The 21546-nt window shown below is 35.6% G+C and overlaps 2 protein-coding genes across 6 annotated transcripts; one reads left to right on the forward strand and one right to left on the reverse strand.

Annotated features, from left to right (window-relative positions):
- Positions 1 to 1141: 1141 nt before the first annotated feature.
- Positions 1142 to 5141, forward strand: LOC131017946 (putative late blight resistance protein homolog R1A-10). Of its 2 annotated transcripts, none has more exons than XM_057946704.1 (2): positions 1142 to 4506; positions 4850 to 5141. In XM_057946704.1, exon 1 carries the CDS (start codon positions 1444 to 1446, stop codon positions 4486 to 4488), a length of 3045 nt encoding a protein of 1014 aa, XP_057802687.1. In that variant the 5' UTR covers positions 1142 to 1443; the 3' UTR covers positions 4489 to 4506; positions 4850 to 5141. The 2 variants fall into 2 exon arrangements, with proteins under 2 accessions (XP_057802687.1, XP_057802688.1); XM_057946705.1 differs by having other exon boundaries at positions 1194 to 4506; positions 4855 to 5141.
- Positions 5142 to 6107: 966 nt separating this feature from the next.
- Positions 6108 to 13098, reverse strand: LOC131017947 (putative late blight resistance protein homolog R1B-16). Of its 4 annotated transcripts, none has more exons than XM_057946710.1 (4): positions 12308 to 13098; positions 10959 to 11669; positions 7689 to 9201; positions 6108 to 6613 (listed from the first exon to the last, which is right to left on the reverse strand). In XM_057946710.1, the coding sequence occupies exons 1-3, from the start codon at positions 12719 to 12721 to the stop codon at positions 7696 to 7698; spliced, it is 2631 nt and encodes an 876-aa protein (XP_057802693.1). In that variant the 5' UTR covers positions 12722 to 13098; the 3' UTR covers positions 6108 to 6613; positions 7689 to 7695. The 4 variants fall into 4 exon arrangements, with proteins under 4 accessions (XP_057802693.1, XP_057802690.1, XP_057802692.1 ...); XM_057946707.1 differs by lacking the exon at positions 6108 to 6613 and adding an exon at positions 6709 to 6987; XM_057946709.1 differs by lacking the exon at positions 6108 to 6613 and adding an exon at positions 6709 to 7327.
- Between the last annotated feature and the right edge of the window lie 8448 nt (positions 13099 to 21546).

Raw genomic sequence — 21546 nt, forward strand, 5'->3', positions numbered from 1 at the left:
TGTAAAACCTTTAGCAACTAATTTGGCCTTATATCTCACATTATCAATTTCATTCTTAACCTTAAACAACCATTTGCATTCAACAATAGAGCAGTCATCAGGTTTTTCAACAAGAATCCAAGTATTGTTATCATGCAAAGAGTTCATTTCAGAGTTCATAGCAGCAAGCCACTTTTCAGATTCTGGAGAATTAAGAGCTTCAGAATAGGAGCAAGGTTCAGAATGATCAACATTGCTAAACACATTAAAGGCATATAGAGACAGATTATAATCATCAAATCTGGCAGGTAGTCTCACATTTCTTCTGTCCTTATCTCTAGTAAGCTGGTAGTTATTCATGTTCTCATTTTCTGGAGGAGTTTCATTAGCAGGTTCATCATTTGTTTCTGAATCATACTCATGAACATTTTCATCAAGATTATTAGTGGCAACAGGTTCAGCATGTATATTTGATTGGGGATCCACCTCAATTGGAGCAGTGGGGGGGGGGGAGAAAACACAAACTCATATTTGTTTTGATAAAAAAAACATTCAGTTTCTCCACCTTACTTGGAGCATCAGATTGTGAGGATTCAAGTAGACAAGGAAAATTTTGTTCATTGAAGGCAACATCCCTACTTATGCAAGTTTTGAAACCAAGAACACTCCTATCCCACAACCTATAGCCTTTTACCCCTTCAGGATACCCAAGAAAAACACATTTCCTAGCTCTAGGATCAAGCTTGCCAACACTTTGATGCACATAAGCAGCACAGCCAAAAATCCTCAAATTTTTCAAACACACAGGTTTATTTAAGAAAACAGATTCAAGCAATTTTTCAAGTAAAGGCACAGAAGAGGATCTGTTTATCAAGTAGGTAGCAGTCATAAGGGCTTCCCCCAAAAATATTTGGATAAACCAGAGGCAACAAGCAAGCTTCTAAATTCATCCTCTCAACCACTTCATTTTGTTGTGGAGTGTAAGGAACTGACTTATGCCTAAGAATACCATGTTCAGAACACCAAGTATCCATAGCTTTATTGTGGAGTTGGATATTACAATATATATGAAAAAAGTATATTACCCTAATCTTCCTTTACTTCAAATAAAGTAGCAATTTCACTTCTTTAATGGATTTGTTAGGATTCGGCACTACAGTATGTCCTCTGCTTTCATAATTGATGGTGTTCTTGGAAATATTATAAACCAATCTACTTTTCTTTTCCCTTCTAGATCTCATTGGAAAAATGAAAAATCAATCAAGCAAAGCCACTTTTTTGGATACCACAACAATTAAAAATTATCTCTATTCCTTATTGTAATTTTTTTGATACAAGGTGTCACTTCACGAAAAATACTCGATGAATCATGATCATCATCAATCATCCTGTCGTTAATCTTTCTTCATTTCATTTTCCCAGAAAATAAAACAAAAGAAACCCAAAAATTGTTCCTCATCAGAGATGGCCTATGCTGCTCTTGTCTCCCTCACAAACACCATAGACCGATTCCTTAACAGCAATCTATATTCCATCTCTGTTGAAGAAAAACAACAAATTACATCTCTCCTTGATTATGTTACTCCCTTTCAAGACTTCCTCGATAAATTTCCAGACAAATTCAAGAGTTTGGAAGAGCGAATGAGGGAAGTGGCAAATGAAGCAGAAGATATCTTAGAATATCTTGTGTTGGAAAAGGTTTTCTTGTCTGCTGATGAAGAGTCTGAATTCAACGATGAACTCAACCGGGGCACTGTGATCAAGGATATTAGTTTGAAGATGGAAAAAATGTCGAACGAGTGCGGCCGAGATTTTCTAGACGACGCAGCTACAGACAACATTTTGAAAGGCCGAATTTGCGACGTAGTAAATGAAGCAGAAAAAATCAACAGCTTCTTAAAGTGGGAGAGAAATCACATTCGTTTCAGAGACAAGTGGAGATTTCTACCAGCCGAGTTTGCTATGTTGAAGTCCAAGCTCAAGTTCATAAACCACTTGAAAAAGATGGGGCGTGAAATTGATTCGATCATGGCGGAGGCGATAGCTGTAAAGAATAAAACCGCCACAATCAAAGAGGAGGTGCAACTAGGTGATTCTGCTGCAGCCGCTTCATCAACTAAAATGATTTCTTTACATGATGATGATGATGATGATGCTGAGGAAGAGGAAGAGAAGTCTGAATGCTATCGAAGTGCAAAACTCGAACACCAGATGGAAAGAGTAATGGAGGAAATTGCTTTGATTGCTGCACAAGTGAAGGAAATCAAGGATAGCTCCACCGGCAAAGACGTTGAACGCGGTGGTGCTGATACATCTGCTGCTCCTACTTCACCATCAACTGATCCACCCATCCACAAAGATTCCATGGTTGGTTTTGAAGATTATCTGTTAGACGTGAAGGACCGCCTCTGTGGAGAGCCATCCCGACTCCAAGTCATCCCAATCTGTGGGATGGGTGGCATCGGCAAAACTACTCTTGCTAGGAACGTTTATGATGATCCATTAACGGTGGGCCATTTTGTGATTCGTGTTTGGGTTACAATATCACAAGATTACACTCCACAAAGGATTCTTTCTAGCCTTCTGGAGTCCTTGAAAGAATACAACACAGGTGGATTGGGACAAAGTGATGATGAAAAAGTGCACAAGATTTTAATGGGCAGGAGATATTTAGTTGTGATGGATGATATGTGGAGTGGTGAGGCATGGGATGTCGTCAGAAGGGTATTGCCTGATGATGGTAACGGAAGTCGTGTTGTGCTTACCACGAGGTTGTTTGAGGTGGCTTCTTATCCGGATCCTTCGAACAGGCTTCATGAGATGAGCTTGTTGAATGCAGATCAGAGCTGGAATTTGTTCAAGAATAAGATGTTTGCAGATGAAGAATGTCCTTCCAATTTAGAAGATATTGGGAAGGAGATTGCAGGAAGCTGCAAAGGATTACCCCTCGCAATTGTGGTGATTGCAGGGCTTCTATCCAGAGAGAGTAAGAATCCATCTTCATGGCAGGAGATTGCAGAAAAGGTGAAGTCTGCAGAAACTACAGAGCATGACCAAATCAATGAGATACTATCTTTGAGCTACGCCCAGTTGCCTCAATATTTGAGGCCATGTTTCTTATACATGGCTTCCTTCCCGGAAGATGATGAGATCCATGTTGTGAAACTCATGAGGTTGTGGGTAGCTGAGGGCTTTCTGGCATTTTCAATCAACTCCAAGAGCTTTGAAGAGGTGGCGGAAGAGTGTTTAGATGAACTCGTGAAGAGAAATCTTGTTTTGGTCACAAAGAGGAAGTCTGATAACAGAATCAAAAGCTGCAGCCTCCATGATCTGATGAGGGACTTGTGCATAAGAAAAGCCCATGAAAGTCAGTTTTTCTTGAATCTGATGGATAAGAATGTTGAAAAGGAGCATTTTACAGAAAGGATAAAGAATCAGCGCCGCGTAAGCATTGATTCTTCTCATCTAAGATACCTTTCAAGCGATGATGATTCAACCATCCATTCCATCAGATGCTCGAAATACCATATAGTGGAATTGGACTTTGTCAAGAGTGTGAGGTTGCTGAGGGTGTTGGATACGGTACCTGCTGACGTGGAGAGCTCGCCATCGCTGCATCAACTAAGTGAGTTATTTCATTTAAGATACCTTGCTCTTAACTATATGGGATTAATTTGCGTAGGGCTGTCCATGCTTAAAAATCTGCAAACCTTAATCATTGATAGAGAAAAACGAGACAAAACCTTTGTTGCAGTAGTTTGTAATCTTGTGTTGGGTTGGGACACGCCACAATTAAGACATGTTCACTTTCACGGCACAATCTATTTTGAGGATCCAAATGAAACAGATCTCTCTCTAGAAAGCCTGCAAACACTTTCCTATGTGTCGCATTCGAGTTGCACTGAAAGGATCTTGAAGAAGATCCCAAACCTTAAAAAGTTGAAGATTGATTGTTCAAAGGGTAGTCATCGGGAAGATGAAGCTTGTTTGAATGATCTGGTGCATCTGCACCGGCTCGAGAATTTGAAAGTATATGCTGGTAGATGGGTTCAATCTCGGCCAGAGCAATACAAGATTACTTATCCTAGCATGCTGAAAAAGTTGAGTTTGATTGATTTGAGACTTTCTTGGAGCCACATGATTCTAGTTGGTTCATTGCCAAATCTTCAAGTTCTTAAACTAAAAAGTTGTACGTGGGTTGATGGTGACACATGGGAGACAATCGAAGGAGCATTTCCAGTGTTGGAAGTTCTTCTAATTGAAGATCGAAGGTTGGAGAATTGGATAACTGAAAGTAGCCATTTCCCAATACTCAAACGGCTGCTGCTTCGTTCTTGTCGTAATCTCAATGGGATCACCAATGATATTGGAGAAATTCCAACTCTTGAACTCATTGAGGTTACAGGTGAAGTGAAAAAGTCTCTAATGGAGTCGGTTGAATTGATACGAGAGGAACAAGAAGAATTGGGAAACAACATCCTTCAAGTTGTCTGCAGTGCTAAGTCCTAAAGATGTGATTTGGATAAGGTACTGCCAATCATCCCTTGAATCTTCCATACATAAACAGTAATTGCATTCATCACAACTTTCCAAACTTAGTTTTTATATGATACTCTCTCTTTCTATGGAGAAAGGGACCCACAAATTAACAAAAGTGGAAAAGTTAATTAAGTTAGTGATGAGTGATGAAAAGGACTCACAAATTATTACTAAAAATAGATTAGGACATCTTTTTGTGAACGGAGTAAAATGGCAAATTAGGACATCTTTTCGTGGATGGAGGGAGTACCAAGATTTATCTAATAGCTACACTAACTATTGTTTGGTACATGCATCTTATCCTACTTTTATTCATTTTTAATTATTTCAGAGCAGGTGTTATGTGTGTTTGGTTGGCGATAATCTGGTTTCAGCTTTCAGAGAGTTGACAGAAACACGATGATGTACCTTTGTGATGATTCAGATTGAAGGAGAAAAGAGGATGGAAATGTGTTGGTATATTCTTAAGTAATATTTGGAACTTAATTGTTTTGATTTGTTAGAAGTTCGTTTTGCATGTGAGTGGATGATGTTTTGAAGAGTGATAACATAGTGTGCTTTATCACGTGTATATGTCTGCTTTTCTGAAGAATGTTGAGTATTTGATAGTTAATTTTCATATCACAAGATAAGCCACATATTTAACCTTCACATTTGGGTCTGGCCCAAATGTTGATGAGCTATATATTCCACATCTAATATATTTTCATATTATATTAGGAGAGCGTGTGTGTTGTATATAATTCATGAACTTCACATTAATTAATTGTTAGAGTTCAATAATTTCAAGAAATTTCACAATTTGTAAAATTATACTATCAAATAATTAATTATATATTCTTGTAGAAATTAAATATATTAATATATTTTTCTAAATATATAATATATTATTTTACACAATTGTCCTTAATTAAAATTAAATTATATAAGATATTATTCTACTAAGTTCTTTTGGCACAAAAATTAAGGGAAAAATGTAAATCGGATAAAAGTGGTAGGACCCACAACTAATGAAAAGCTAATTATTGCATTTTATGTAAATTAGCCAATTTTAATGGGACATTTCAAAATGAAAAACGAGACGATTTTAGCGGGACGGAGTCACGGAGGGAGCATGAATTTTTACAGCTAAAAAATTTTAATGGGGCATTATTATTGTTACAAATCGATCGATTGTTTATGGTTTTAAAAAATAAACTGATAGTGCACAAATTGTTTAGGTTTTAACTGACTATCATTATCAATAGTGACTACTCCACATTTTTAGCTAATAGGGTGCAGTATCAATGTAGGCACTTGCGAGCAGATTGATGAAGTTAAACTACAAAAATAATGAATTTATGGTAAGAGTTTCCAAAGCTCAGTCAATCAAACATTATGTGCATTTTGTGGCTAGAGAAACCTCCTCAAAGCTTAATACCTTTTTCACAAAGGTACATGCATTTCTAACCACAAATGACCCAAATGACATGGATTAGTTTTACAGGTGCTTAAAATTTAAAACTTATACAGACAAACATAGCTACATTCTCAAAGTATTGGATAGCAAGGCTTCAACATCTTGGCATTCACTACATTTTACTTTTTTATTTAGCATGCAACAAACATATCAACATTAATACATTATCATCAAACTAGTTCCAAAGTTTTAGTTCAAACTTCACACATGAAGATAACATAATGATACATTTTGAACAAACTATAGTACCAAAGTTTTAATTCAATCGAACTTCAAAACCTATACAATACCAATTACAATTCAATCAATCATGAAAATGAAATCCATATATAATTATTCGTTTGTTGAATGATAAGATAATCAGTTGTTGTCCAAAAGAAGATTGATCAACTTGCAGTCATCATCATTCCATCATCTCATTCCTCTGCAAATCTATCTCTGAATCAGTCTCTCTCTTATTCAGATCAGACTTGAGTGCATCACCCAATCCCTGTTGGATTAGCATTGCTCGCATCTTTATGCACCATAAACCAAAATCGTTCTTCCCTGAGAATTTCTCTACATCGAATTGAGTTGCCATCGCGGATCGAATCCCCTTCTCACATACGGTGCCGATTTGTGAAGAAACACAAATACCTCGATCCACAAATTTGACAGCAACAAGAATACACACAAAAATAGTAAAGAACTCAAAGATTTAACGTGGTTAATCAATGTGATCTACATCCACGAGAGGGTGAACTCTTGGTGTTTATTGATGATCAAAGAAGAGTAAAAATCGGTACAAGAATCACAGCAGCTATAGCAGCTCTCAAAACTCAGTAAATGCTCGCTCAAAAACTCTCATAACACTCTGATTTCTTCAATCTACTGGAATTCGCACACACTAAACTGAACTAAAAACTAAGAGAATAAAAGTTAAAGGGAAAACAATGACTAATCCAGCTCCAGCCTTGATCTGCACCGTTTGAAAATAACCAACCCAATCCTGCGGCAGTAGAAGTACATCTCTGCTTCGAAAAATATCATGTAAACTGACCAAACCTCAATGGCATAATAAGATGTAACAAATAGATTACTTGATATGTCCACGCATAGTGCAAACAATAGTACATCGCACGGTGTGCATGTGTTGGCCTAGCGGTAGGTGGTTAATGTTCAAAGCCTGAGGTCTTGGATCGAGTCCACTGTCGTGCGATCTTTAAATTTCTTTATTTAATTATGTAATTTATCAAAAAAAAAAAAACAGCCCTTTTCTCCTAGATACTTATATTTGCTCCAAGAGATGCAACATTTTGCGAGTCAAATTGGGGAGCAGTTAATCAATTAGCTATGGGAAAGATAAGTTACCTGCAGTCATTCATTCAGGTAATGTTAAGGGTTGAATCTATTATCAATCCTCCTTTAAAGAAAAGAAAAACTATCCATCATGAAATGACAAAAGTAATCCCAACGATCAAAGTATGATGCAAAATTTCGCCCAAAACATAAGTTCAAGTCACAAAGTAAAAATTTTGCAGAACTTGTGGTTTCCAATCGTAAGAAAAAATATTCATGGTGAAACTTTTATGCTTAAAGTTTTAAGCAATCACACCAAGGGTCAAGTAATAGTGAGAACAAAATTAAGGCACATTGCTAAAACATTTTTTGCATTCACAACTTGCACAAAAATCTAAGTGATACTAAGCTTAAACTGGGAAAGTTAAGTTACCTGTCATTCATTCTGGAAGAGGAGGGAAAATGGAGAGCTTGAAGGTAGAGCCTTGTGACTGTTCTTTTTTCTTCGCCTGAATGTTCTTGGCGGATGCAGCAGCAGATTTACAGACGTACAACTCCAACATTTGGAGGGTTGCTACGTCTGCCAATGCAATTGGAATTCCAAGAAGCTTCTCACAGTTCTTGAGCACAAGGCTTCTAAGTCTAGGGAAATGATGGGATGAAGCCTCCCAAAAAGCTAAATCTGTCTCTTCAATCAGCAAGAATTCAAGATGCCGGAAACCTCCATCAACTGCCTTCCACATACTCCCCATAAACGCCTTACCTTTTAGCTTGAGAATCTCGAGCTTATCCAACAACCCAAGGATATACATAAAATCCCAACTAAGGAAAGTAGAGACCAGTGTAAGGCTCTTAAGTGTAGATGGGAATTGATAGGGTTGAGGAAGGCGACACAATCCACCTTCTGAAGCTGGCCTCGGATGTACATCGTTCATTAGTTTAAGTTTTTCAAGATATTTCAATTTACCAATTGCATCAAAAGAACCCATGTTTCCTTCCAATAACAAGGCTAGTTCCCCACGAATGCCCAATTTCTTCAAATTGCAAGCCCGGTCAAAAATCTCGGTTGTGCAATTCTTCACTGAAATTGTGCCGAGTGTTTGAAGCTCTGCGCCATGTTTGCTGTCTTTACCCGGCTTGGGCAAGGTAGCTGCTGCATTTGTCTTGAAATGCCTTAGCCGAGATAATTTCAATATATCTGCTTTCACCGCAAGCTCACGGCATGTGGTGTCAATTATAAGTGTCTGTATATTCCAAAGCTCGTTGAATTTTGAAGGAAGGCTCGACATATTGGCCAACGATAAGGCAATGTACCTCACGTGAACCAAGTCATACATGTGACCGGTGATCTTGATGAGTTTGATGGGTTTGGCATCTAAAACTCTGAGCAATTTGAAAGCTCCAAGGATGTGTGGGATGTTTTCTTGGGACAAGGTGAATCCATCTTTGGAAAAACAAACAAATGAGCGTACACGAGGACCAGCAGGTTTTGAAGAGATGAAGCCCCGGCAATTGGAATGAATAGAAATACGACGATACTCGTGTAAGTCAGATGCAAAACTTCCGTTTCTAGACTTGATTTCCTGGAAGAAGTTTTCGTTCTCGTTTCCTGCTTCAGTCTTGCAGAATTCACGCAATGTGTCATGAATCCGGCATGTTTTCACCTTGCCGTCTGGCTTAAACTTGTCAATTATGACCAAGTTTCTGTTTATAAGATCCTTTAAATATTTTTCCGCAGTCTCCTCCAAGCTGGAATCATTACTTTGCTGTATGAATCCTTCTCCAATCCACATGCGGGTCAATCTCGACACTGGAATCTCATAATCCTCAGGAAACATCCCCAGATACAGAAAGCATGCGCGCAAGTGGTAAGGCAATCTATCGTAACTCAAAGATATGAACCTGTTCACACGATCCGTAGGATCTTCTTTGAGAAATGTGCTCACCTGCAAATAGTGGTGGATCCAAACGTTTTAAGTCAGTTCCAACTAATCATAATTTTATGATTTCATACAAAGATTTTTAAATAACAATATAATATATTAAAAAATCAATTAAACAAGCCACCTCATAGTATTTTTCTCTTCTTCATGATTTGGACAATGCTAGTTTCAGTAATGGTGAACATGAAACATATAGTTTGTTTAAAATCATTGTGTCTCTCTTCCATTTTGGGAAATAGCCTCACATTTTTTATTTAACCACAACCACTCATTTCTACAACACCACACAATCAATTCAATCACAACCACTTATTTCCACTCAGCACATTATTTACCAACCTTTTCTTAAAATCTGCGTCATCCCATATGTGATACACTCTTACGGACAGAGGGAGTAACAAATTTCAAAGTTTCTCATAACTAATTTCCAATCATCTAAATTGGGAGGAAAGAGATGTGAAGAGAGCTTCGCTTCCTCATGTACAATGATATAAAACTAGAATATCTTTTTAATTCATAACACATCACAAACAATGATCAAATGCAAGAGTAACATAATATATAGTACACATGCAAAGCTTAAATGAGAATTCAATCCTAATAATATCAACTTAGGATATCAAGTTTCTCATATTTGGAAAATATAAATAACACCTTTTTCATACAAGAGAAAGTTATGTCATAGAAAATTAGTTCTAAATGTACTTTCATTTGCATACTAAATCATTTTACTAAGAAAATTCATACCAATAACGATAAAATGAAAACCAAATCTAAGATACATATATATCCATTATTTTGAAAATTTCAATAGGATCCAATGCCCCATTGGCCCCCTCTAGATCCGCCTGCAGACGTAGAAAATTATTTTTTGGGAGTTAAAATAAAAAAACATATGAAATATAAGAAACAATACATCCGCGTGACCATTTTCAAGAAGGAAACATAAATTTTGGCCACTGATTTGAAAAACACAAAATCTAGCCATTTTTTACGTTTTAGGACTGTTTTCCTTAATTCGGACGGACCGGATTTGAATTTGCGCGCGAATTACGTACACTTGACGCTATCAGTGCCAAAAGTACCAATAGAAAAAAAATCAAGTAAATTGATACACTTGGCACTAATAGTGTCAATAGTGTCATGCACGAATGGTACTAGTGACTATATTAATGTCAATAATGTCATATATTTGTGCTAATACACTGTCTTGTCTTATATAGATGAGTACAGTTATATGACTATTTTGAACACTTTCCCGTAGGATTTGGATTCTTCATGTGGGGTTTAGATTCCTCATTCAGGGTTTAGAAACCTCATTTAGGGTTTACATTCTCCATTTAGGGTTTAGATTACTCATTTAGGGTTTAATCATCGAATGATACTTTTGGCACTAATATTATCATTTGTGTTGAAAGTACCAATTTACTTGATTTTGCTTAATTTCTGTTGGTACTTTTGGCACTAATATTGTCATTTGTGCCAAAAGTACCAATTTACTTAGTGTATTTTTTTTATTTTATTTTTTCCTGATGATACTTTTGGCTCTAATAGTGTCAAGTGTACCTAACCCGCGCGCAAACCCGAATCCAATCCGCTCTAATTAAGGGCAAAACAGTCTTAAAGCGTAAAAAATTGCCAAAATTTGTGTTTTTTAGATCGGTGACCAAATATTGTGTTTTACTGTTCAAAATGACTATATCAAAATAGGACTCTGAAATATAATGTGAAAATTTTTGGTTGGGGATGCTTCAGCTCACCTGAGTGGACACTTCGTCCCATGCTTTCTTGGTTACACTTATATCCGAGGCTGAATACCTCGTAGCAAGGATGCCGCCTATGACTACTACTGAAAGTGGCAATCCATGGCAATTGGTTGCGATTATTTGCCCAACGCCTTCCAAGTCAGAAGGGCAGTCCAACCTACGTAGTGCCTCCAAGCGAAGCAGCTCCCAACTTTCATCTTGTCTAAAGTGACGCAACTTGTGGGGAGCTCTCGGGCAACTAACATACGTGCCAACATCCTCATTGCGACTGGTGATCAAGATCTTACCGTTGTTATTGTTCTCTGGTAGAGCAATGCGGAGTCTGTCCCAATCAGCTCGATTCCAGACATCATCCATCACGATCAGGAAACATACTTTCTCAAGACGAGAAGCAACGTCTCGACCTAACTCCTGCTCGTCTCGTTGACGGATGTCCTTTGTGATGGCGGTGAACTCTTTGAGAATGGCTAGAAAGACTTCCTTGTTTGAGAACTCTTGAGAAATATGAAGCCATATACGGACAGGGAACTCGTAGATGATTGCCGGATCATTGAAAATCTTCCTTGCCACCGTCGTCTTCCCCAGCCCAAACATACCAATCAGGGAAACCACGTCCAAATAGTCGGTTTTTTCAGTCAGTTGGTGTATTAGTTCTTCCGTCACGTCTACGAAGCCCACAACGTCTCTTTCTCTCAACGGCCAAGTCTAATAACAAATATCAAGTGCAAGGTGTATTAGTTTTTCCATACAAGTTTCGCTCTTAAGAGTCCATCAATACTCTTGTAGAATGTATTTAATCTAATATGACATTTTCTAACAATATTACAACAAGCTCAATCTGTACTAATATAAAAAATGTATTGGGCACAAAATATAGATGGCATATTATATCCCTATTATATACTATTATATATCTATAAGAATATATTAATTCATTAAATATTACATTAAAACTATTGATATATATCTATAGCTATTTGATAGGCCTCATAAATAAATATCACAAAAATTTGGGTACAACCAGGTGCCGTATAAGTGGGTTGACCTACATCCGAACTCTAACCAGCATCCTGATCTCAACCCGTATCCTGATCCAAATCGTGTAAATGACATTATTCGGTTATACAAATGACACTGCCTATAATTGACACTACTCGATTATATAAATGACACTGTAGCATTTTAAAATGTTATAATGTCATCTTCAATCTTATAATGTCATTTACAAAATGTTATAAATGACACTATCACATTTAAAAACCACTAAAAGTTGGGACACGAAACATGAATAACACACGACCTGAAGAGATATAAGTAATTAGCAAGCACGAGATAAAGGTGACCTGAGGTTTATCAGATCTGTCTTCATGATCGATTCTGAGGTTAGCGAAGTCAATCCTGGCTCGTTCCACCTTCGTTTTCACCTCCTCAACCTTTACACCGATGGTGTGGAGATCGTATGAAGGCTTCCAAAATCTGAGGTAGTTAGCGTTGGCCTTTTTCTCCAAAGCCTTGGTTACAAAGAGGTCGACCACATCTTCCACCTCATACACCACGTCGCGAATGTTCTGCACCAGCGCCTTCGTGTGCTCATCCTCTCTCCGCTTCTTCATGGTGTCCTTGAGAAAGGCTTTGAAGACGCGGAGATCCTTCTCCAAGCTCTCGATCTGGCTCCTCGTCTCTGTGATTAGCTTTGAGTGGTAAAGCAGTAGCTCCTTGAGGTTATTCAGCAGGAACTCCACTGCTGCATCCGCCATCTCTCCCCCTCTTAACTAATCACTTTTCAATTGGGATTTTAATCCAAGTTCGAAACCCGCCGGAATGGATCGGAAAAAATGAGGGAAATTTATGTTGTGGAAAGTCGAGCCCGATTGACTAGATTTGTTACAAAAATATTTACTAGCTATGAGAAAAGTTCAACCTGATTGGTTCCAATTGAATAGTTTCAGAGATGGCTTGGGTCTAATTGACTCGAGTTTCGTCTTTTTGCTTTTTGGTCAGAAAATAAGAAGAAAAATCAAAGCAAAGGGGACTTTTTGTTTTTGTTTTTATGTAGTTATTATTAGTGGTCCTTCCTTTGTCGGCCACTAACTCGAGTAGTCGAAATCACAAATCTCTCCATGAGATAGCAGTCTGTTCGTCAATAATGACATATACTCTATTCATCCCTTAGACCATCTCCAATGGTACACCAAATCCCATTTAGGTGTACCAAAACCTCTCCAATGGTACATCAAATTCAAATCCAAAATGAGTTTGGGGCCACCATTTGAATAGTGTTACACCAAATTTGATGTAACACTATTTACTACATCAAAACATTTTATATAATTTTAAGAATTACAAATTAACCCCTCTTTTTGCTAGATATTGTTTTGTTAATTTAATAGGTTTAAATAATTAGAATGAAAGTTATAATAATAATAATAATTTGGTTGAGAATAATTTAGTTGAAAATAGAGTTTTAATTTGCAACAATAAAATAGATTAATTTTTAATTACATGACATATTAAAATGTATAATACAAGAATATTTAAAATAATATTAATAATATAAATACCACATCACATAAAAACAACATAATTATAATTACACAACATAATTCGAAAATCAAGCAGACGCAAATAAATAAACTACACGAGAAATACGAAATTAATGAATTTGTTGTATTTTATTTTCAAGTTTTTAATGAATTTTATTTTAAAGTTTAGTTTTTTTTTGTTGCTTATTTAATATAATAATAATAATAATAATAATAATAATAATAATTATTATTATTATTATTATAAATAATTTCAGTATAATATTTATTTTAATATGAAATTGTTAATTAAAAAATTGGGGCAAATGTATAATTTAAAAGAAATACATAGGTATGATTGAAGAAGTATAAAAAGTAAGTGGAAAGAGAATATTTAAATAATATTCTTTTGGGTTTGAGTTTGGTGTAAATGGTTGGAGAAGAATTACTGTTGGATGTGACATATACTGTAAAATGGGTTTGGTGTAAATGGTAGGAGATGGCCTTAGTAGGGAATGGAATTGATTTTCAAATGGAATGAGAATAGGAATAGAATGGAATGAAATATAAGATTCCTATGATTGGTATTTTTAAGAAATGAATGGATATGAATGAAATAAAATTAACACAATAATAATAATAATAAATAATTATAAAATAATTATTATTATTATATATTATTATTATTATTATTATTATTTTATTATTATTATTATTATTATTATTATTATTATTATTATATTATTATTATTATTTTATTATTATTATTATTATTGTTACATTTTATTATTATTATTATTATATTTTATTATTTATTATCATTGTTTACTATTTTATCATTTATTATTTTACTATTAATGTTATTTTTTATTTATTATTATTAAATTATTTTATTATTTTACTATATTATTTATTATTATTATTAGTTTTAGTATATTATATTATTACTAAAGTGGTTTTATTATTTTTAGAATTATTTATTATATATAATATTATTTATTTATTATTATTATTAAATTATTTATTTTTTTTACTATTTTATTCTATATATATTATTTTAATTAATTTATTGTATTATATTTTATCTTCTCAATTATTATTATTTATTATATTAAATAATATTAAATTATTTTACTATTATTATTATTATTATTATTATTATTAAATATTTAATTAAACAATTAAACTTTTATTATATAGTATTATTATTAATTATTTAATTAAACAATTAAACTTTTATATATAGTAATATCATATCCGTGGGAATACATAATACCATGGGGGAGGGGAGGAATGACTAATCTCATATGCATGGGAATAGGCATTCCATCGGGAATGACGATTCCCATTACAAAAACGGTACCAGCCATAGGATTGAGAATGGACGCAAGAATCACCATTTCATTCTCATTCTATTCCTGCATACCAACCATGCCCTTAGAAGGTGATTGGTATGGTGGAATGAAGGTGGGAATGGAATGGTGATTCCTACCTCCATTCCATTCCTATACTTGATATAGTTTTATTTTAGGAATCATCATTCATTTATATATAAGAATCATCATTCCTTCCCTCCAACATGGTATTACCCATTCCATTCTATTCCATTTCTAATTCACCTAAATTTAGGTTTTGACAAAATTACCCTTATATAGTTCGCACTCCCATCCCCCACCCCACCCCTACTTACACCCCCCACTCAATCCCCTCCCAAAAAAAATATTTTTTAATTTTCTCGCCACCCCCCATCCACCACCCTCCACCCCCCAAAAAAAACTATATATTTTTTTAAATTTTTCTCGCCACCCCCACCCCTCTCTCCCCCAATTTTTTTTTGTTTTTCTCCCCACCCCACATGCCACCCACCCAACCCCCACCCCCCAACATTTTATTTTATTTTTTATTTTTCTCGCCACCCCCCTAACCCGTCCAAAAAAATTTAACTTTTTTTTTAGTTTTTCTCGCCACCCCCCACCCCCAAAATTTTTATTTTATTTATTTTTTTAAAAAAAATTCTCCCCACCCCTCCCACACCCATCCATCATGATGCAAAATTCCACAAAGACACATGCCCCATTGGTATTGCAACTCAAGATCCAGTTCTTAGGCAAAAATTTGCTGGTGAACATGAATCTGCAATAAAAAAAATGGTAAATTTGGTATAAGATCATAATAAATTTTTAAATTTTGGTTTTTCCCACAATCTTTCATTCTTGTTTCAAAATTCATAATAAATTATTTTTTTGGAATTTTCCACGATGACAGATTTTGATCAAAATTTTAAATGACGTGGTAATACAATGTAATTACATGAAAATTATGTGACATGATAATCTAATTGCCCCATGCATTTTAACGGTGATTGTCACACCCCAATTCTTGAAGGAATAAATATAATCGAGGCGTGAATAATTCATAGAAATAAACAAGGGAAAAACCTTGTTAAAAATCGGAATAGGATAGAAAGTCGGGCTATGCCCCTTTGGATCACAAGTTTTGTTTCATGTCTCTGATAATTGACATTCATTGACTTGAAACTAGAAATTTTAAATTGAAGCTCGACATGAAGTCATCTTAAGTTGAGAAAACAAAAGATGTATAAGAGTTATTACAACAGCGGAAGTCTATATAGCAATTGAACCTTAGCCTCAGCTCAGTCCCGTCAGCACCGGCCAGCCAACCTGAAAACATTTGAAAATAATTTTGGGCTAAGTACTAATGTACTCAGTGGGCATGCATTTTCATAAACATTTCATATTTTAATAAAGACAGTTTATCCAATCATACTTGACATGACTTAGAAGGTTTTAAAGTGAAAGAACTTCTAAGCATGTTAAAACATTTCTTTCTTTTGTGCGCACATGTCACACTCCCTTTCTGTTACTCGCTGTGATCCCGGACCTTTTAGCCACCGGCGGATCCATTTCTCCCATTGCACTTGCCCTGAGGACGTAACTCAGACAAGTTGAATTGACCTCGGGATGCTACCCAGGCAGGCCCTTACATTACATGCTTCGGAACACATCCAGCAAGCACCCTTATAACGCCTCTTAGTTAGTGCCCGATGGAGATCAACCCACTGAGTCAGCTAACGAGTGTACACAATTCTCAAATAGCGTGTTAGGCCATAAGAGAACCTCAATTGATTCGTTGTGGCGAGCCTTAAACAGAGCAGAGTGCACATAAACATTTTATTGGATAAACAGTTTTCATTTCATTGAATAAACAATTTGCATTTCATTGAAACATTTAGAGCTTAATAACTCAATCATACTTTATACATTTGGAAAGTAAGCCCACCTGTATAGGCAAAGCCTGTCGTTTAACCTTATCTCTGAATCGGAATAGCAGTGCTAATCCTCCTGACGTTCAAAGCCTACAAGAAATCTATTCTTAATAGGTCTCCTTGAATCTAATCTTAAGTCACGGTAAAGTACTTAACATTCTATGATTCACTTAGCCGGGTTTTCAAAATTTATAGAATAAATAATTGAAAACATTTCTCTTGAGTTAAGAACACCAACAATATTACTCATCCTTCTTTTGTAATTGGAATTATAAATAAAACCAATTAAAACATGATGCAATGCATGGCTCATTTCATACTTAAGCATATAAGAAGTGTTTTAAAAAAAACACAAAATTCTAGTTCGTTCTGTTCTGTTACGTTAACCAGCTCTGGTCTCTACCAGCTCTGGCTATCCCAGCTCTGGCATTCAGCTCTGGATTCCAGCTCTGGCATTCAGCTTTTCAGCTCTGGTCATTCAGCTCTGGCCTTCGAGCTCTGACTTCCAGCTCTGGCCTTTTAGCTCTGGCCCTTTTAGCTCTGGCCTTTTAGCTCTGTCATTCCAGTTCTGACTTTCAGCTCTGGCATTCAGCTCTGGTGGTCAGCTCTGGTGGTCAGCTCTGGTTTGTCAGCTCTGGTGGTCAGCTCTGATGGTCAGCTCTGGCGGTCAGCTCTGATGGTCAGCTCTGGCCTCCAGCTCTGGTGGTCAGCTCTGGCCTCCAGCTCTGGTGGTCAGCTCTGGTGGTCAGCTCTGGGGTCAGCTCTGACTTTCGAGCTCTACTCTGCCATCCAGCTCTGCTCTGCCCTCCAGCTCTGCTCTGTCCTCCAGCTCTGACCTTTCCAGCCCTGGCTTTCCCAGCTCTGGTGGTCTTTCCCAGCTCTAAACTCCCGCTACTCTGCTCTGCTCTTCACCCCCAACCTCTGAACACCTCACGCCCCTTTCTTTCTCAGCCTAACAGTACAGCTCACGCAGATCTCCTCCTTGGCAACGGCGAAGCGCCGTCACCTCCCTCTGTTTCCGGCAACCGCAGCAAGCCACGGCCGCCACCCTCACTCTCCTCTACTCTCGACTTATCCGCCCACACAGCCAACTCCACAACAAGACTCTACCTTTATCCTTATTCATTTAACAGTTATGATGCTAAAACAAATAAACACACGAAAACATGAACATGAATATTTGGGTTTAAAGATCGAAAAGTGAAGTGAAGAAGCAAATGAGTTAAAGGTGAAACCTTGGCTTGAATTGCTGGGTGAATCGTGGCTGCTGTTCTTGAAGTTCTCTTCGGTTGGAAAGAGAGAGAGAATTGCGTGAATGAGAGAGAGAGTGCAGGGGAGGTGTATTTGAAGAGGGGGAATAGTGAGGCGGTGGAGATGGAGAAAATATCTAGGAATCAAGATGGGTTGGGCTTTGTTTGGAAGATGATGGGTTGGACCTTCATTTGGTTACATAATGAAATTAAAACATGAGGCCCAATATGAGAATAAAATTCACATACTCTCATTTAAATGCTTGAATGCTTAATTAAATAAATATGCAATGCATATAAATTTAATGACTAAATTTACAAATGCTTTTGTAAATCATTTTTGTTGGAATTAAAATAAATTCTTTTTCTCAATCCGGCGTGAATCATCTTAAATCTAAGTTCAAAAATTATTCTAAACTTAGCTCGAGGAAAACGGGGTATTACAGTGATTGATCCCATTAGAGTTGCGCTTGGGATGGCTGTTAAAATGTGGAGGCATTTTGCTTTAGTTTTGAAACGCTGAGGTAGTAAACAACGTCAACCCTGACGTTAGGGTGTTAAAGGCGATAGGGGTGTCAACGTTGAGAGGAAAAGTGGTACTTAATCCTTAAATATGCCACATCATTTTAAAAAGGGTTAATTGCATGAAAATACCTGACCTTATTCGAAAATCTGATTTTTTGATAATTTTTTTTAATTGTAGCAAAAATTTCATCACATTTCAATTTATTGCAATGTCCGTTCGGAGTAAATTTTCGACCAAATTAAATCTGAGTTGGCAGCCGAAATGCCAACGTGGCATCAGAAATGCGAAATCAATGATGATTCCAACACCCTTAAATTATCAGATACGCATTTCTTCGCCTCTATTAATAATTCTTGCTCCATATCTCTGAGAACCAACGCCAACTCTGAGAATCTGGGTGGATCTGGGCGGTTGTGGTGGCGGTTTCAATTTCGCCTCTACCGTGTGCCAGCAGCAACCAGCAATGAGGAATTTGACGGCGGTGATAAGTTGTCATCGGGGGATAGGGGTAGGGGTATTCAGGCGGTGACTTTATGGCTGGAAATCCGTCGGGAATCCAGTGGAGGAGAGAGAGAGAGAAAGGGGCGGAGGAAGTGGCGGCGGTGGGGGGTGGGGGAAGGGGAAGCGTCCGACGGAGATGGAGAAAGGGGGAGAGCCGACGGGGAGAGGGGGAGGGGGAAGAGGGAAGAGTGAATATTTATCTTAAATTACAGTATTTTTTTATTATATTTAGAATTTTTTATATAAAAATCAAATTAATATAAATTTTATATATAATAAAATATAAAAATATTTTTTGTGCGTTGCACGAGTGCAAATGCTAGTTATGATGTAAATGTTAATTTAGTAAAACAAAATAATTTCATTCTATTCCTAAAATTTATTTTTAGATACCAATCATAGGAATCAAACAAGGAATTACAATTCCATTCCTTTTGTATTCCTTATGCATACCATGCAAATGAATCACCAAGGTTTGTCATTCCTTTCCTCCTTCCATTCCATTCCATTCCTATCTTCATTCCATTTCACCCTCATTTCATTCCATCATACCAATCACCTCCTTAGTCTCGTAAGAATATGCATTTTTTGCTATTTTAATTGAAATGTCCCGCAAGAATGTGCACGTGTATTTTTTTTTCGAACCTCTTCTTCTACTAATAAAGTGTGCTTCTTCTTTCACTAATAACACATTCACCTAATATTTATAAAATCTGTGTCACCAATAATCATGCACACTCTTATCAGACGAAGGGAGTATTATTCAGCAGGAATTCCACTGTTGCATCCGCAATCTCTCTCAGTAGTCACTAGGGATTTTAATTTAAGTTCAAAACTGATGGAATGGTCTGAATAGATCGAAAAAAAATGAGGGTTAATTATGGCCAAAATTTCTGTTGGAAAGAGTCGAGCCCAATCGTACTGTTTAGAAATGTTACGAGAATATTTACTTGCTGTGAGAAAAATTCAACCCGATTAGTTCAAATTGAACAGTTCGATAAGTCGATTAGTTATGAATTCACATTAGATCTTCACGATGTAAAGAATGAAATAACATGATTTTGCAATTGGAATTAGTGTAAGAATAATTTAGCATTTCTAATTAATCGTAAACTAATTTTGGATGAATGAGAAATTTGTTTAATTAATAAGATAAACATGTAGACTGGTAGTTCATTCCCTTCTTCATTAATTTATGGACAGTACAATCAACAGTCAAATAACTTCTTTTTGAGCACCATAACTGATGGCCCCCCCACCCATGTGATTATTGGATCCTAGCGAAAAAAGATAAATGCGCATATCTGCAATAAATTTCTGAAAGACTAATGGGCGTGTTTGTTTGGCACGGATTCTGGCATGGGAAAGTAATTTGATTCTAAAATATTAAATTCCTGTGTTTGGTTAAATTTTTATGAGTCAAGGAAAGTAATAAGAATCCTGAAAACAAGGAAAGTAGTGCAACTTTCCAGGATTCTTATTCCCTAACTTTTCTTAGGTATTCTTTTTCCTCATTCTCAGGATTCTTATTTATTTGTATTATTTTATAATAAAATGTAAATTATAATTTTTATTTAGTTGGAATTTAATGTTTCTATTATTATTATTATTATTATTATTATTATTATTATTATTATTATTATTATTATTATTATTATTATTATTATTATTATTATTATTTAATTAGTTCATAATTTATTTTAAGCAAATTATAATGTAATTATCGTAACTATGTATCAACTTTATATTATTATTATTATTATTATTTAATTAGTTCATAATTTATTTTAAGCAAATTATAATGTAATTCTCGTAACTATGTATCAACTTTATATTTATTTAATGATACAAATCCAGAATACTAATAAATATTTTTGGTATTTCCAAACACTAGAAAATGAATCTATTAGTATTCATTTTCCACGGAATCATTTTCCTGGGAATAACAATCCCAATTCACATTACTTTCCTGGCAAACAAACATGCCCAATATGATAAAGAAAAGTGTTGAGAATGAAAACCACACACTCATCTTCTTCTTTTTTACTTTTTTTTTTTTTTTCTATTAAAGGAGGGTAAATTTTTTTTTCTGGATCGAGATAAAAGTGAACAGCGTTGGGAGAAATGTGCTGAATGGAAAATTTTGTGGCTTTTTATTTCTTCACTACTTTGATAATCCTATACATTATCAGTGTATTGACATCGTGCAATAAGCTCTTTTTTTTATTTGTTTTGAATCTTTATATATATATTAAAAAGCAAAGTAAATGTATTTAATTCAATTGCAAGGATATAATTGAAATTGGAGTGAAAAATTTATAAACCAATTTAACAAAAACCGTTGATTCCATTTCCAACAAAACCGCAACATTGTTTTATTTTTTTCATTCTTAATGATGTAAGTTATGTAACTTAATTACTCCTTTTATAAACCGCAAAAATTTATAAACCTATTGAAAGTGTACCCTTGTTTATTAAATATAAGTTTGTAAACAAA

This window comes from Salvia miltiorrhiza, chromosome 3, assembly GCF_028751815.1.
Source record: "Salvia miltiorrhiza cultivar Shanhuang (shh) chromosome 3, IMPLAD_Smil_shh, whole genome shotgun sequence".
Classification (NCBI taxonomy): domain Eukaryota; kingdom Viridiplantae; phylum Streptophyta; class Magnoliopsida; order Lamiales; family Lamiaceae; genus Salvia; species Salvia miltiorrhiza.

What these genes read in the sequence shown, in the direction of transcription:
- LOC131017946 (XM_057946704.1), top strand. Translation starts at nt 1,444, where the DNA reads ATGGCCTATGCTGCTCTTGTCTCCCTCACAAACACCATAGACCGATTC.
- LOC131017947 (XM_057946710.1), bottom strand. Translation starts at nt 12,721, where the DNA reads ATGGCGGATGCAGCAGTGGAGTTCCTGCTGAATAACCTCAAGGAGCTA. An exon ending in ACAGATCTGATAAACCTCAG is followed by an intron (nt 11,670 to 12,307) that starts GTCACCTTTATC and finishes ATTTGTTATTAG; the next exon opens with ACTTGGCCGTTGAGAGAAAG. An exon ending in GGGACGAAGTGTCCACTCAG is followed by an intron (nt 9,202 to 10,958) that starts GTGAGCTGAAGC and finishes CACTATTTGCAG; the next exon opens with GTGAGCACATTTCTCAAAGA.